At 41.4% G+C, this 13,876-nt stretch overlaps 1 protein-coding gene across 1 annotated transcript in view; it reads right to left on the bottom strand.

Annotated features, from left to right (window-relative positions):
* Nucleotides 1-7,248: 7,248 nt before the first annotated feature.
* The window catches only part of MINDY2 (MINDY lysine 48 deubiquitinase 2), a 34,230-nt gene continuing 27,602 nt past the window's right edge, over nucleotides 7,249-13,876 (bottom strand). The window contains exons 7-9 of the mRNA XM_086471846.1: nucleotides 13,699-13,872; nucleotides 12,268-12,441; nucleotides 7,249-10,863 (exon numbers count right to left, since the gene is read on the bottom strand). Coding sequence (XP_086327972.1) covers nucleotides 10,744-10,863; nucleotides 12,268-12,441; nucleotides 13,699-13,872 — 468 coding nt within the window. The 3' untranslated portion in view covers nucleotides 7,249-10,743. The remainder of the gene's footprint in view (nucleotides 10,864-12,267; nucleotides 12,442-13,698; nucleotides 13,873-13,876) is intronic.

Here is a 13,876-nt window from a genome sequence, read left to right as displayed (position 1 = left end):
TAGCTTCTAGTAAGTCTCTGAAACAGTCTTTGGGGAAGGAAGACAGGATTAAACAACAGAGATGTTGGTGTGGCAAATCAAACGTGGGTGCCGTTAGCTTCCACCTAAAACATCTTCAATTGCCTCCTTCACTGTTACTGAATAGACAATCCAGAAGCCCACGTGAGAGCACAAGCCAGACTAGCGCCAAAAACCACAGGACCACTCCTGGGAGGCCTAGAGAAATAGAAATAATTTTACAGTTTGTTCTTTGTTATAAAAAGCTCTGACAGAACGTGGATAGAGGTTTTTAAGCCAGACCACCTCCAGCTGCAGTCGTGTTCGGGGCACCTGCAGCTGCCCAGGGAGGGGGCTGCGAGCGAGAGGGAGGCTTCTTTTCCACAGAGAGTGGCCTGGGTCAAATGCCCCCCGACCAGGCCCCAGCAGAAGTGTCCCCCTGGCAGCAGCAGTACTGGGGGGTTCAGCCAGTTTAAAAAAAAAAAAAGGCAAATCTAATCCACTACCCCTCTGTACCCAACGGGGTAGGTAGGAGAGGGCCTTGCTAACAGCAGGTAGGAGCTTGTAAAGTAGTACTTGAGGAAGAGCTGGACGTTTTTCTGGACCAGATTTTCTTTTAAAGAATTATTTCAGTTACAAACTTTAAGGCAGGAGCCAGTAAGAACATGGAGATGGTGCCCAGGGATCTTTGCCACCCTCAGCTGCAGTCTGGGTGCTGTGTGGAAGAGTTGCTAAGCACCTGCAGTGTTCCAGAGGAATTAAGCAGCAGAAAATGAGTTAAACTAAATTGTTTTTTAAGTAAGTAGCCCTTCACAAAAGAGGGGAGGAGAGAGAAACCTGGGATAACAGCATTTTCTGTAAGTCTTCCTTTGCGAGAATTCACAACTGACAAATATTTAAACAAAAGAAATGCACTGTATCAGGGCACATTTCCTAAATCAGTTACTTGTCTTGAGGCATTTAATACATCTCTATTGTTCAAGTCTTTGATTTTTCTTCTAAAAGTAGTTCAAGTCACTGAGGGTTTTTGCAGGAGCTTCCAAGAAAAGGTACAAGTTGCATTTCTAAAAGTACATCTCTCTGCCTGCAGGCTGTGCTTCCTGAGGGGTGGTAACAGCTGCCCAAGCGATACTGGCGTAGCAAGGGATCAAATGGGAAATACAAACATTTATAACCTTCAAAGACAAAGCTAGAGCGAGGTTCAGAACCAAAGCTTGATGTGACCTGATCGCTCGCCTACAGTAAATGGGGCTGGGGGTACGTGCCAACTGTTACATTTCTTGACTTTTTTTGCTTAATTAAATGAAAACGTGATTGTGTATATGTAGATGTTTCACTTAAAATACTGAAACAAATTAGGATGATGGGGAAAAAAAAAAGTGATTGAAAACAAACTGTCAAAAACTTTGCATTTATAAAATATTTAGATCCACAGCAATCTGTCCTTTCCTTTTCCAGAGCAACATTTTTTTTCCCCTAGGATTTCATCCAATCTTTATTATTAGGAAAGAACTTAAATGAATGTTTATTGAAGTTTGCTCACTTAAATTTGTTTACATACAATGAATTTCAAAAAGCCTGTTAACCAAAATAAATCTCCATAGGGTAAAGACCTTAAACTAGAGAGAGGCTGATAAAGGGAGACACTTTTTAAAAGAGAATAGAAGTGAACAGGGTGTTTGGGGCACACAAACAAAAAGGAGTATTAAGATACAGAACTGGACTTCTCTGAAAATAACTGAAGTACTCAAAATTAATTTAACAATTTACAAGGAAAATGGTGTTTCCTTAATCTTTAAAAAAACACATTAATACAATATAAACAATGAAGGCTTTTAAAACGCAAACATTCAGTAGTTGAACTGGTGGGTAAGGGGGTAACATCATGATAAACAGGGGTTCAGTCACAGACACGGGTACAAACAACACTGCATGACGAGATTTGTGTCATGCACGGCTAAAGTATGACTTTTAAAAAAATTAACTTTTCCCCTCTTGGTAAATCTGCAGTAGCTTTTATTTTTGCATTTCCTTTTAAAACCAGATTTAGGGATCAAGGTAAACACTGGGTGACCAACAAGCTTACACCTGAACTGCTGATTTAACACAGCAATTGCACTGGTGGGTCTAACCATGGCAGCTTGAAGACATTACTAATATGGAAATCTTCTGGAACTTTCCTCAAATACTTTTTTAAAAAATACATATAATTTAATTCTAAAAAGACCCAGTCAAGACAGTTAACGTAGTAACAAATACTTAACACCAGAGAACTAGGGGCAACTTCTGCAGGATTTGTTCTGGTACGTTTCCTCTGTAGTTTCTTCCATCAGGTACATGTCAAGGGTGCTTAGCCAAAGCTGTACAGGTAACAGCTCTGTATCTATCATCAAACAAATTATTTATGAAAACTTTGAGAAGAACTTGTCACTGAAAGCTGGAATATGAAAGATAAACCAAAACTTTGTCATTTAACGTTAAAGCTCCATCAGGTCATTGTGTGGGAACTGATGACTGTGTTTTTCACTCCCGTGTAAAGAAGGCAGCTGTGGGGCGTTAACAGGGGATGACATGTACGTAAGAACTAGTACTGAGCAAGTGGCAACAGATTTAGGGTTTATTGCTGTGGAACAGGACAAGACACCTGATACTTTCTGTAGTTTTAAGCACCACTATCACATCTGAGGCTGGACCGATAAACAGTGGTTATACACGGCAAAAATACCGCGGGGAAACCAGTCACGAGTGACACGATTTGTCCAACCCCGCCTGGTGGCAGCCCGGGGAGAAGGACCACGGGCCTGCCTTGTGCACGGCCAGCCGGCAGCAGCAGCAGAGTCCTGCTTATTTAGCAGCAGCTGTACTGTAACGGTGGGACCCGTCGCACTCTTTAACAGTCACACAAGGGATTTCAGGGTGAAACAATCGCTACAACAGACTGGGGTCTTGAAATCATTGTACCTGCGGTCGCTTTTCTTAATGGGTTCTCAAAAGTCACTTTTGCTTGCCAGCCTCAGTGAGAAAGCAGGTAAGAAATCCAGAAATGCAAGCATACTGCTGTACACTAGCCAAAATGCAAGGGTAATTATTGGAAATTACTTTAAAAGCAAATGAAGTGTAAGTAGTTTCAAACTTCCCAAGCACGTTCGTTGTCTCTATCTGCAGTGGTCTTGCAGACAATCAACTGCTGTACTTTGTCAAGCAAAGTAAGGATTTTATTTCCACAGCAATAATTTCCCCTAGAGTAACTACAACTCAATTGTGACATCTGCCAGGACTGCGGTTGGCCAGACCCCCCCCCCCCGTTATTTCCTCACCTCACGTAGAGCCTGTTTTCAAACCTCCAGGCTGAAGGACTTCACCAAAACTCAGCTGTACACAAAACCAGTCACTGACACAAAGCAGGTCCTTCTGGCTCTGGTTAATCTGCAATAACAAAAGCCCTGAAATCAAGAGCCCAGTTGCTGCCCTGACACCAAGACACTGAAGAGAAAATAAAGCTCCATTGGAAACAGGTGTAAAACGCTGAACAGGTACCATGCTGAAAAGCCAGCAAAGCTGAAGACACAGTTAAATTCAAAACTGAGCTTGTTTTTTCTCCAAAAACACAGGATAATCTAACGCTGGCTTTCCTCTTAAAAAAAAAAAAAAAAAAAAAGAAACAGTGTAGATTAGACTTTACTTGGTCTGAGATTTTTCAGAACAGTATTGGTCATCAGCTTCCTCTCTATCCTTTTAAAGTTCCAGCAAAGGTGGAAGTAGAGGCTTTGATTGCAGCTGTTTCTGTGCTTGCAGAGCTGATGCATGTTGGTAATTAACCACAAAAAATTTTCATGAATTCTAAGACTGGCTTGCGTAAGGCTACACTGAAGTGCCATGTTCTGTCTCATGGCTGTACCTGGGCGTGTGAAGCTGCACTGCACAGACATTTAATAGAGTGATTTGGGACAGACGTTAAGCATCGCAGTTAAACTGCTCCAGAAGTTTAAGTGATCCCAAGCGGCGTTCAGCCACCGCGAATCACATCAGTCATGACTGGGAGACAGCCCTGACCTGTTGCTACTGCAATTCACGAGAGCGCACAGTAAAAAACCCAAATGTTGCCTTGTTCTGCTTCGGAATAATTCTTTTCCTAATATTTATTAAATCCTTCCAGTGAAATTTCTACAGCAAAGGTTTGCTACTGATGAAGCGGTTGGTTGGTTCTAAAAGGTGACTGGAGCACATACAGCCAAATACACCGTTCGCTTAAGAATCAAATGTCAAGGTGTCGGGGTTTTTTGTAATACTCTGTTGCGTATAGACGTATCACAAGACAAGAAGAACATTGTGCCAAGTCATTATGTTGCTTCAGAAGCTTTTATGCATTCTTTAATTTCCCAAGACTGCAAAAGCCGGTAGAGCAGAGAACAGCTCAGGGTAGTTGCCAAGTCCGTTAGGGAAGCAGTCACCCCATTTTCTGTATTTGTCACATTTAGAGCACGGACAGAAATAACCACGCCAGCTTCGTTACAGCTGTCACACGTCCTAAATCCCAGTGTGACACAGAACATAACAAGTTACCTGGAGGAGTCCGTGTGACATGACCTCAGCATTCCAGCGGCGACTGGGAGCTGGCGGAGGAGGGCAGGGGTACGGCTGGGGAAACTGCCTTGTGTCCTCACGAGCGGCGTGACCTTACACCAAACCAGACGGCCTCTCCGCAGCAGCTGGCTAACAGCTCCTCTTGTGAAACTCCTGCCTATTCTGTGCTCATTTAGATGCAGTGTGTAACAGCACTAATATTCTCTTATACCCGATTTCATAATTCCCATTGAACTGTGTGGTTTACCATTGCCCAAACTTACGTTTTGGTAGCGGTAAAAAGCTTTGTTTAGAGTTTTCCTTTCACTGTTCTACAGCTCTTGTATTTAAAAGCATCGTAGTGGGTAAGTGTAAGTACCACTTTTGTCAGCGTTATTTCCGTTTCCGAAGGCACAAGCGTTACTATCCGAGTGCCTGGCCGTGTCTACTGGATTACAAGTACAAACATTAACTCCTCAGCTTCACAGACCAGACCACACCAGGAAGCCTTAAGAAAAACCACTTGATGCCAATATTAATGACTAGATGCAGCCAGTTCATATAAAGGGGAAAAAAATTGTCTGTTTTCATATTGTTATTTTGGAGTTCCCCAAAACAAGCGCTGACAAAACCCAAGGATGTACCCACTACTCAGCTTGTTTAAGTTTACGGCTCTTTCTTCTAATTGCAGTTTTGACCCTTTCCTTGGCACATGCCAGGGAACCAGAGCAAAACTCAACAGAAAATTTCAGACCAAAATACCAGTTACCCCAGCTTGTTCTGAAACACATTTAGAAGAAATCTCTAAGTGTTAAACTACGTCAGGGGAAATTTTCAAGACTGCTCAGCATCATCTTAACTTCGAAAAAAATGACAGCTGAAGTCTTAACTCAAAGTCTGTGAAGTTGTACTGATGGCTTTAACGAGAACAGAGAACATGAACTTGCAGCTGAGCCCCGCCAGGTACCACCCTGCGTCATCCAGCTCTGTGGTGGAGGATCTCGGTCAGTGCGAGCTCAAGGTGTCACGTGAGGCACCGCCCAGGCCACTTCCCATCTTTAGGAGTTTCACAGGAGGTGCCCCCGAAGCTGGATGGGACCTAACCTGCGACTGGGTCAGCACTAAAGGACAGTTAGAGACTGATTAAAGGCACATAACACTTACAGGAGTTGGTGCCCCTGCCTGCCCCCAAGATCTCTTCTCGTTTGGCTTAGTGTCTGACTGTACCTAACGCGCCTCTTGCCCTCAGTTTTGGCCCCAGCGGGACTGCCAGCCGCAGCCCCCCCGCTTCCTCAAACGTGTGACTCAACCAGAGATGAAAGTCCTTACTTCACATTTCATCAACAGATTGCATTAGAGAAACAAATGCCTTTTATTTTCATCACATTGTAACAATAAATTAGCCTCCTGTTTGTGCGAAGCTAGCAAGGGTTTCAGTTAAGTCAAGCACTGAAACTTACCTGAATTGTTCCCTACGGATTTCCCAAGCCCAACAATGTTCTGTCAAAGTTTTTCTGGGCTGTCAAGTGTAGGTAAACATGGCACCTTGACTTCTAAAGATTATTAACTAGATAAAGTTCTTAACCTCAAAAACCAAAGAATTGCTCATTTCACCACATGAAGCTTCTCCCTAAGTGCAAGTAATCCCACAAACTAGGAAGGGAACTGCAAAGGCAGTGAACTGTCAGCAAGCGGTCTAGAGCTGCCTCACCAGGCAAGTGGAGCTCAGTGACAGAGCTGACAAGGACCAAAACTGAACCGCAGACAACTGACATTTATTAAAAATATTTTGAGTTACTGGAGGGTCAGAATGGCTAATCCTGACCGAGAAGCGTTACGAGAGCGAAGCACAGTGCGGGCAACTGTGCTGCCAACCCACCATGCAGTAAGCATGCTGGTCATCACCTAGGTGAGAAGATGTGGCCGCAGCACGCTGTGCTACAGCTAGTTATGTCTAAAGGGACAGCAATATTACGGAAAAATCCCTAAATAGCCTCCAGAGGTGGTGGAGGGACTTCTACGTTCCAGCCTCTTTCCTCCTCAGCATTCCGTTGCAGCGCTTCTCCCCCATCAGAGCAGATGACAGCTGAGCTTCAATAGATGGCTTTTCTGTGGACAGCTATGAGCACAGCTGCGAACCAGAAGGAACCACACGGGAACACTATGGAAATCAACATCAACGGGGCTTCCGAGTCAACGGTTCCGTATGAGGCGGTGTAACTCACCGCACCAAACATTCCCACTCAGAACTGCGCTGCCAACAGTCTAGTGCCAGTGACACCGAAAAAAGAGTTACTGCACCGAATCACAAGACAAAATGCACTTGGTTTAGTTCTTGCATGTTATTTTGGCTTTTCTCCAATGTGCTTTCTAATGAGGCTGCCGCAGCAATTAACTTGCATTTCCCGAGGCACCTGCTGTTTAAGGTTACAACCTGTACAAAGTCTACTTTTTTACACAAAATAAGTACAGCTCAATTCAGTATGTTGTACTCAGGGATGTACTTCGTATAAACTTCAGAAACTACGATAAGCACCTTACCGGTAAGAAAGCTGATCTACGCCACGAGCTCGCTTTGGGTTACACATCTACTGTAGCAGGAAAGAAGAAAGGTTCCGTTAAAAGTACACCCGCTTCACCTTGTACTCAAGTATTTCCTGCTGAATACACCAAAAGATGCAATTTCAAGAACTCAAGTTGCCTTTTATTACATACTGGAAAATTTTTTCAAGAACTTGTGTATACAAGTTTGGAGAAACATTGGACAACAACGTGAAATACCAAATGACTGCAGAGACTGGCTGGCAATCAATGCGAGTGTACACAGACGAGCACAGGCTTCGCTTCCAGCTTGTGTGCCTGGGAGCCACAAGAGCAGCTCTGGAGAGACAAGCTGAACACACACTTCATCATATTGACTAGATGGCAGCTACAAAATATAGGCTTGGCAATTGTGTTCAAGTGAGTTTTCAGGAACGCTACTTTCATCCTCTGGCGTTACAGCCTTCCTCGGGATCTCTGGGTCGCAGATTCCGTAGCAGTGTCACAGAAAAGTGGTGTATTTGAGCATTTACAAAGTGCCTTTTAGAAAAACATTTATCACTACGGCAGTGCTCTGATTTTTGCTCATTTTTAAGAATACTTGTATTTAGCTTTTTTTATTTCACAACTACAACACAACAAAAACTATGATTCTGGTTTCTGTGCTAGCCTTTACCTAGTGGAAAACAAGTTCTAGTCTACTTTTCTGGACACTTTCTAGTATAGTACGTAGGTATTTGGAGCATGTGCATGCTAAACTTTATAAACAGATTTAAAAGTATAAATCTGTACCCTTTTGTCAGAACATGAGCTTCAAAAACAAAAGGCAAATTAAGTAAATAGTAAAAAATGTCTTTCTGGTACTCCATGAATACTTTGTGATATTGTTTTCCAAGCTCACTATTAGAGATAAAAGCAATCCTGTTCAGTTTTTCTGATCAGCAGACACTGTCACAGATACCAACTGTGGTAGCTGCTCTTGGCATGCTTAGTCACAGTAGGGTATCAATTAAACTTCCAGGTGTATTTCATTTTGCATATTAACAAGATCATCTGCTTATAACTTCTGCTTCTAACAAGCTCAACTCACACAGAACAATGCCCTGGATTTCAGGAATTCTTTACCTTTTTCCCAAAGCTTCAAGACCTGTAAAGAAAAAAGGGTATGAAGAGAAAGCTGTCTGAATAGCATGCCTGCCACCTCAAATAACCTGAAACACTTTACTCCTTCATTGAAAGAGAAACCGAATTATCTGGGAGTCCGGACTTTGTCACGAGCACTGACATTTCACTCTTCTTCCTCTATGACCCAATGACAATATTACTGTACGACAGTGTGTTAGGATTCAGGCACATCTGTCTGAAACTGGAAATGTTACATGAAATCTGCTAATACGGGCGAGTATCTTAGGCAAAAAGACATACTCGATAGCCACCATGCCTGCTCCAGCTAGATTTGTTCAAAAAGGAATTTAAAGTGGCAATACTGTCACTGAAAATAATAAGATAACAAACACTTAGCTCGACATATTTATTTTTCAAGGTCAATAAATAAATGTAAATACACAAATTTGGAAAAAATCTTAGTAACAGAATGTTTTTAAACAACATTCTGGCTTAAAGTCCTTGTTATTGACACTATTGGAATATTTTCTGATCTGCTTAAAGTAGATAAGTCATTATGTTGGTGATCCTCCATCACATTAATTTGTCTGAAGAAGTTAGGCTGCTGCAAAGGAAAAAAACATCAACCTTTGCTTTGACATAGAAAATTATCTGAACTGCATATATTAAGTATTAAAATTATTTTTCTGGGCATGACTTCTAGAGAATAGAGACATTTTTAAATTTACAGTTTGTGTATTAGAGACCTCTTACCGTTCACTACATTATTATAAAAGGGAAAGTGTAACAAAAGTGGAAAAAAAAAGAGAACAAGGCATGGAAGAAAAATGTGATACAAACTGGCCCTTTAGTTAATAAGACATTCTTCCGTGATCAGTCTAATTTCCGTTCTTGCTTCCTGACAGATTTAGGTGACGACTGGTTCCCATCGCCGCGGCAAGTCTGCCCGAAAGACTTTTCAAGCAGCTTTTTACCGGTGGACTTGGGTTCAGACACCCTCTCTTACAGCCGTTCTCCAAACACCCGAAACCAGGAATGACCTATCCCACCTGGCTGCCTGAGCTTTCCCCTAGATTACTGCGCGCTAATGCACTTACCCAGGCTCAGAGCATGAACACCGAACTTGTCCAGGAGAAGCAGCCTTTTTGAAAAGCTTCTACAAATTGCTAAATAGAAATTTTTATCAAAAAGTTCAGCAAGAGGGTAATTGGTATTGACTTAATGGAAGTGGAAGAAGATTTGTGGTTCCCTCAAAATTCAGCAAGTATTCTGTTTGTGTTCTATAAATACTACAAGACACGACAAGTTTATTTGGTTCCCATAAATTAGAAAAATCTGGTTTCCAAAAATTCTAAATTAGTGATTTAAAAAACAAAATATTACACCTGACCACCTTTCCAAACAATCTCAGAGAGCAGCCTCGCTTTTCTCTCACCCTTCAGAAGTGTGCTTTTTTAAGGATACATGATTTATAAAACAAACAAAAAAGTGTGTTTTTAACTACAGTACACTTGCTTAAACATACAAGTGGACATGTTAACGTCATGTTAAAGTTCAAGGTACTTCTGGAAAAAAGGCAGATAGTTAGTTATTTTAACTCTGCATTCTTACATAGAATAATGATTATTATAGACCTTAGTTTCCTCTCATCAGTCACCTATCATATGGAGAGGTCAATAAATAAGAATTTATCTGGTCCAGTTTACCTACAAGAGAAAAAATACTAAAAGAAAAAGAAGTTACTTATAAAATTACTTGTTTAACCCTGATAACATCTGAGTTGCCATACCCAGTTTGTAATTGCAAGAAAAGCAAACAATATTCATCTTGCTTATTAATAAATGCCCCATTTTCCATGACAATTTTTTGTGTGACGTCTATCAAGTCACATATTCTTGGGGCAAGAAAGCTGGCCAGGAGGTGCAATAATAGCAGTAACACAGTATAAATCTGGCTTCAAAAAACTAAACATACCAGATCCAGAAGCAAAGAAATCTGGACACGTGGAGGAGGCAGTGCCCAGCTGTTATTTGGGCTCTTGTGTCGTGAAGACTATACCCAGCCTAAGATATAGTTTCACACCATGTAAGTAACACAGAACTCTTGTTGTGCTAGTGTACAGCCTTCAGGGGAAAGCCTCACACAAAATGGATTACCTCCTTTGCTTAGAGTAGAAGATAAAATAGCTTACTAACTGATGTAACGAGTAATGGATGTCACTATGACACAAAACTTGCCATGATTTGTGTGTTCAGCTACAAGGTGCAGTATTTCTTATGACTAACTCAAAGCACAGCCGCATCCAACTGTGATTTGGAATCCCATCTTGAGCAGCACGCACTATGACTTTGAAGAAAGTCTGTATGATTGTTAAAGTCACCCATCCTCTCTTGAAACGTGAACAAAATCCATGGGGTAATCAGGCACAGGCGGCATGTAACGGGTTTGTCTTCCTTTTTATTCCTTGTTTTTGCTTCTGAGGACATGCACTTGGCTCCAGGCTGAATCCACTTTCTGTTACAAGAGAACACAGCTATTCTTCTCTTTTTCTCTCTCTTTCTCTCGAGGCTCTTTACGTTTGCGTTCATTACTCCCAGATTGTCTTCCGCTCGCTGGAGAAGCAGCACCTTGCACCTGCTATGTAGAAAAAATAAAATCTTGAATAAAGCAACTATGAATGTAGATGCAGGTTGATTTATCACTCTGTGTTCAAGTCCACAAACGGAAGTTTAACTTATGCAAACAGCAGAATCCAGGTAGGGTCTTTTTGTATAAATACTCCAGAACTGCCACAAACCTTATTTCTAAAAAATTAATTCAGCTGAAAATGTATTTCAAATCCTGTGTGTCTCTTCCATTGCGTCCACATATTCAGATCAGTTGTTTCAATAACAAAATTTGGCTGCAGGTGTTTTCTGTCACTTCTATATTACTGTACTGGATTTTTTTTTCCTAGTTTCTTTTACAAGGACATAATCCACACTTCAGGAGTTGCAGAATAACATGTTGGTTTTGACAGCTAGATACAGCAAAGCAGCAGCTCTTCGTGACTAGAAACTAGCTAAGAACTTGGCAAGGGCATTGGTATACAAAGGCCAGGTAAGTTTTGTTAATTCATCCTCCGTTCCAGCTGTTAGCCACTCATAGCTGCAAATGAGCATGCTGTTAAGTCCTGTTAAGCAGGTCCTTCAGTTCATTCCACCTTTTTGCAGCCAGCAATAGTGAATCTTTGCCTTAGAAGGACTGATGATTCTATTAAAGCAACAAGCAGGGGAACTAACAGAACTTTTAGTTGTCAAAATTCTTGTTTCACACTTAACAAGCACCTCAGTTAACAGTTCTGGATCGCTTCAGGCCAAAGATGGCCTTCACACAGATTTGTTCTTAGATATATGTCAATAAAAGCAGTTTTAAAAGCCTTCAACAGTTAAGAACTCCCTGAATCCAGAACACCAACTCAAACACAAGAGTCAGTTATGTGGCAATTTTGTATACACATGTGCATGAATCACATTTTCCAAGCATTTTGAACGCAGTGATGGAACAGAAAGGTGTACTGGGAGAAACTGTTAATGTCCTAATTGGAAACAGGGCTGACTGGATTTGCATGGTATCACAGACTGAAATGCCTAAAATGTAAAGCAACAAACTTCTGCAAGACAAAATAAAGACAAAACTTCAACTACTATCAAAAAGCTCCTACCTGAATGCCATTTTGCGAGTAATGTAAAAATATTAGTGGATACAATCTTTGTAACCTTACATATAAGCTCATTCCATGAATTCAACTCAAATAGTCTGAACGAAACCCTCGTTTACAAGGTTCGGCCTGCTTTCAAGTACTGAAGTGCCAGCAACTGCTGTATTGGCGAGCGCGCTCCGACGAGCATAGCCTATTTCTTACGATTCCTATAATTCATCTCATCGCTGGCTTACAGAACGTAAACAGCAGCCTGACCAGTCTGAAACATTTACAAACCTAACTATGAAGTTAATACTCTCTAAAACTCGCAGTGATATTCTTTAACAGTGCTTTCTTACCTGGACCTGAGCAGCTGCTTGCTCTTGCTCCTGATAGTACTGAGAGGCTCTCCTGTCCTCCTCTTCCTGGAGCTTCTTTGCTAGCTCTAGATCACTGATTCCTTCTGGGATCTGTTCCCAGTTGATCTCTTGATTTTGCTGCTCTTGTTGTAGAGACAATGCCATCAGATAATCCTAAACAGTAAACTTGTTTATTAATGCCTTCACACAGAAAAGAGTCAAGTCCTATCAAGTGAGTTTTTCAGCACATGCAGCTACAGAGTACCACCACTTTTCTCCCAGCCTCATCTTCAAACACCTTTACCTCACGGAAAAAAGGAATTGGTTTCAGAACCTGTTCGTAACCTGAACTGCAGAAAGGCTGAAAACAGCTACTTTACATTTCTCCTTTCGCAGTGCCTATGTCACAGCATACAAAACAAAAGATAATTGAGAAAAAAAATTGCTTACAGGTTTAAATGCCACTACCTGGACAGCAGCAGAAGAAAGAGTATCAGCTCTTATCAGTTCTAGGTAGGAGTAAAGGCTTTGTAATTTGCTATTTCTAAGGAACACCCTGGCTATGTGTGACAGAGTACCTGCCCGCCCTCTACTGAACAATGTTGAGAGCACATTGACAAGGAACACCAACTCCTAAATAGATGAGAAAATAATCAAAAGGTAGTTTGGGATATATCCAAACAGACAGCAACTCAAGATATTAGTATAGCCCTATTACTTCTGCCAGATTCTTTATTCTACAAGAGAGATACAGTGCTTGAATTTGTTAAAAAGCATCTGCTTTTTCATTTTTTCCCCAGTATGTAAGAATCATCAATGGTAATTATTATAAAGATAACCTTATTTTGCATGTTCAGAAACTAAGATTTTCAAGAAGCTTGGTCTTGCTATGTGCTTATGCATTAACTGGTACAAGTAAGTCCTGTCTCAGACACAACTTCTAGAAACTTGTATATGGTCAAGATTAACAAATAGCCTCCATCACGCACGATCTGCTAGGGTCTTTGTCCTACATTCAGCAGAGCAGACATCGGAAGGCAAAGTTCAGTTATGACATAGTGATGAGCTGAAATGGATTTGTTACAGGGCAGAAGCATCACAGTGCTGTTTCTGTTTCCATACACAAGGCAGATGCGACATTTTGCTTAAGTTCTCTGCAGAAGTGGATTCTGAGACAATAAAATCAGATTTTCCAAACTATTAATGGTTGGTCTTACTCTTCCTCTCTTAAAGTCATGCTAATACTTCGAAGTAGCACTTCTGAGAACCCCAACCTAAGTAGCTAACAAATTTTTTTATAGTCCTATATATGCATGGCTACACACACGTACACGTGTGTAAGTATACCTATGTGACTATGAATAACTACTATTTGTTATATGTAGTCACCAGCAAGCAGAAAAATACAACAGAAAGGCAGAAATCCAGTACTTGATCTATTTGATCCTGCTGCCCTCTGTAGACAGTTTCAGGGTCCGATGGAGGCCGCAGGTGGAATTCAGAATCACAGAAATTCCCATCGCCATCCACATTGTGTAAGCTCTCCCAGACAACCTTCTCTTCTGTAAGAAAGCCCTGGTCTGTCACCAGCAGGTAAAGCTGACCCTAT

The sequence above is a fragment of the Leptosomus discolor genome, chromosome 11, assembly GCF_034619465.1.
Source record: "Leptosomus discolor isolate bLepDis1 chromosome 11, bLepDis1.hap2, whole genome shotgun sequence".
Taxonomy (NCBI): domain Eukaryota; kingdom Metazoa; phylum Chordata; class Aves; order Leptosomiformes; family Leptosomidae; genus Leptosomus; species Leptosomus discolor.
This window is presented reverse-complemented; position numbering and strand designations above follow the sequence as displayed.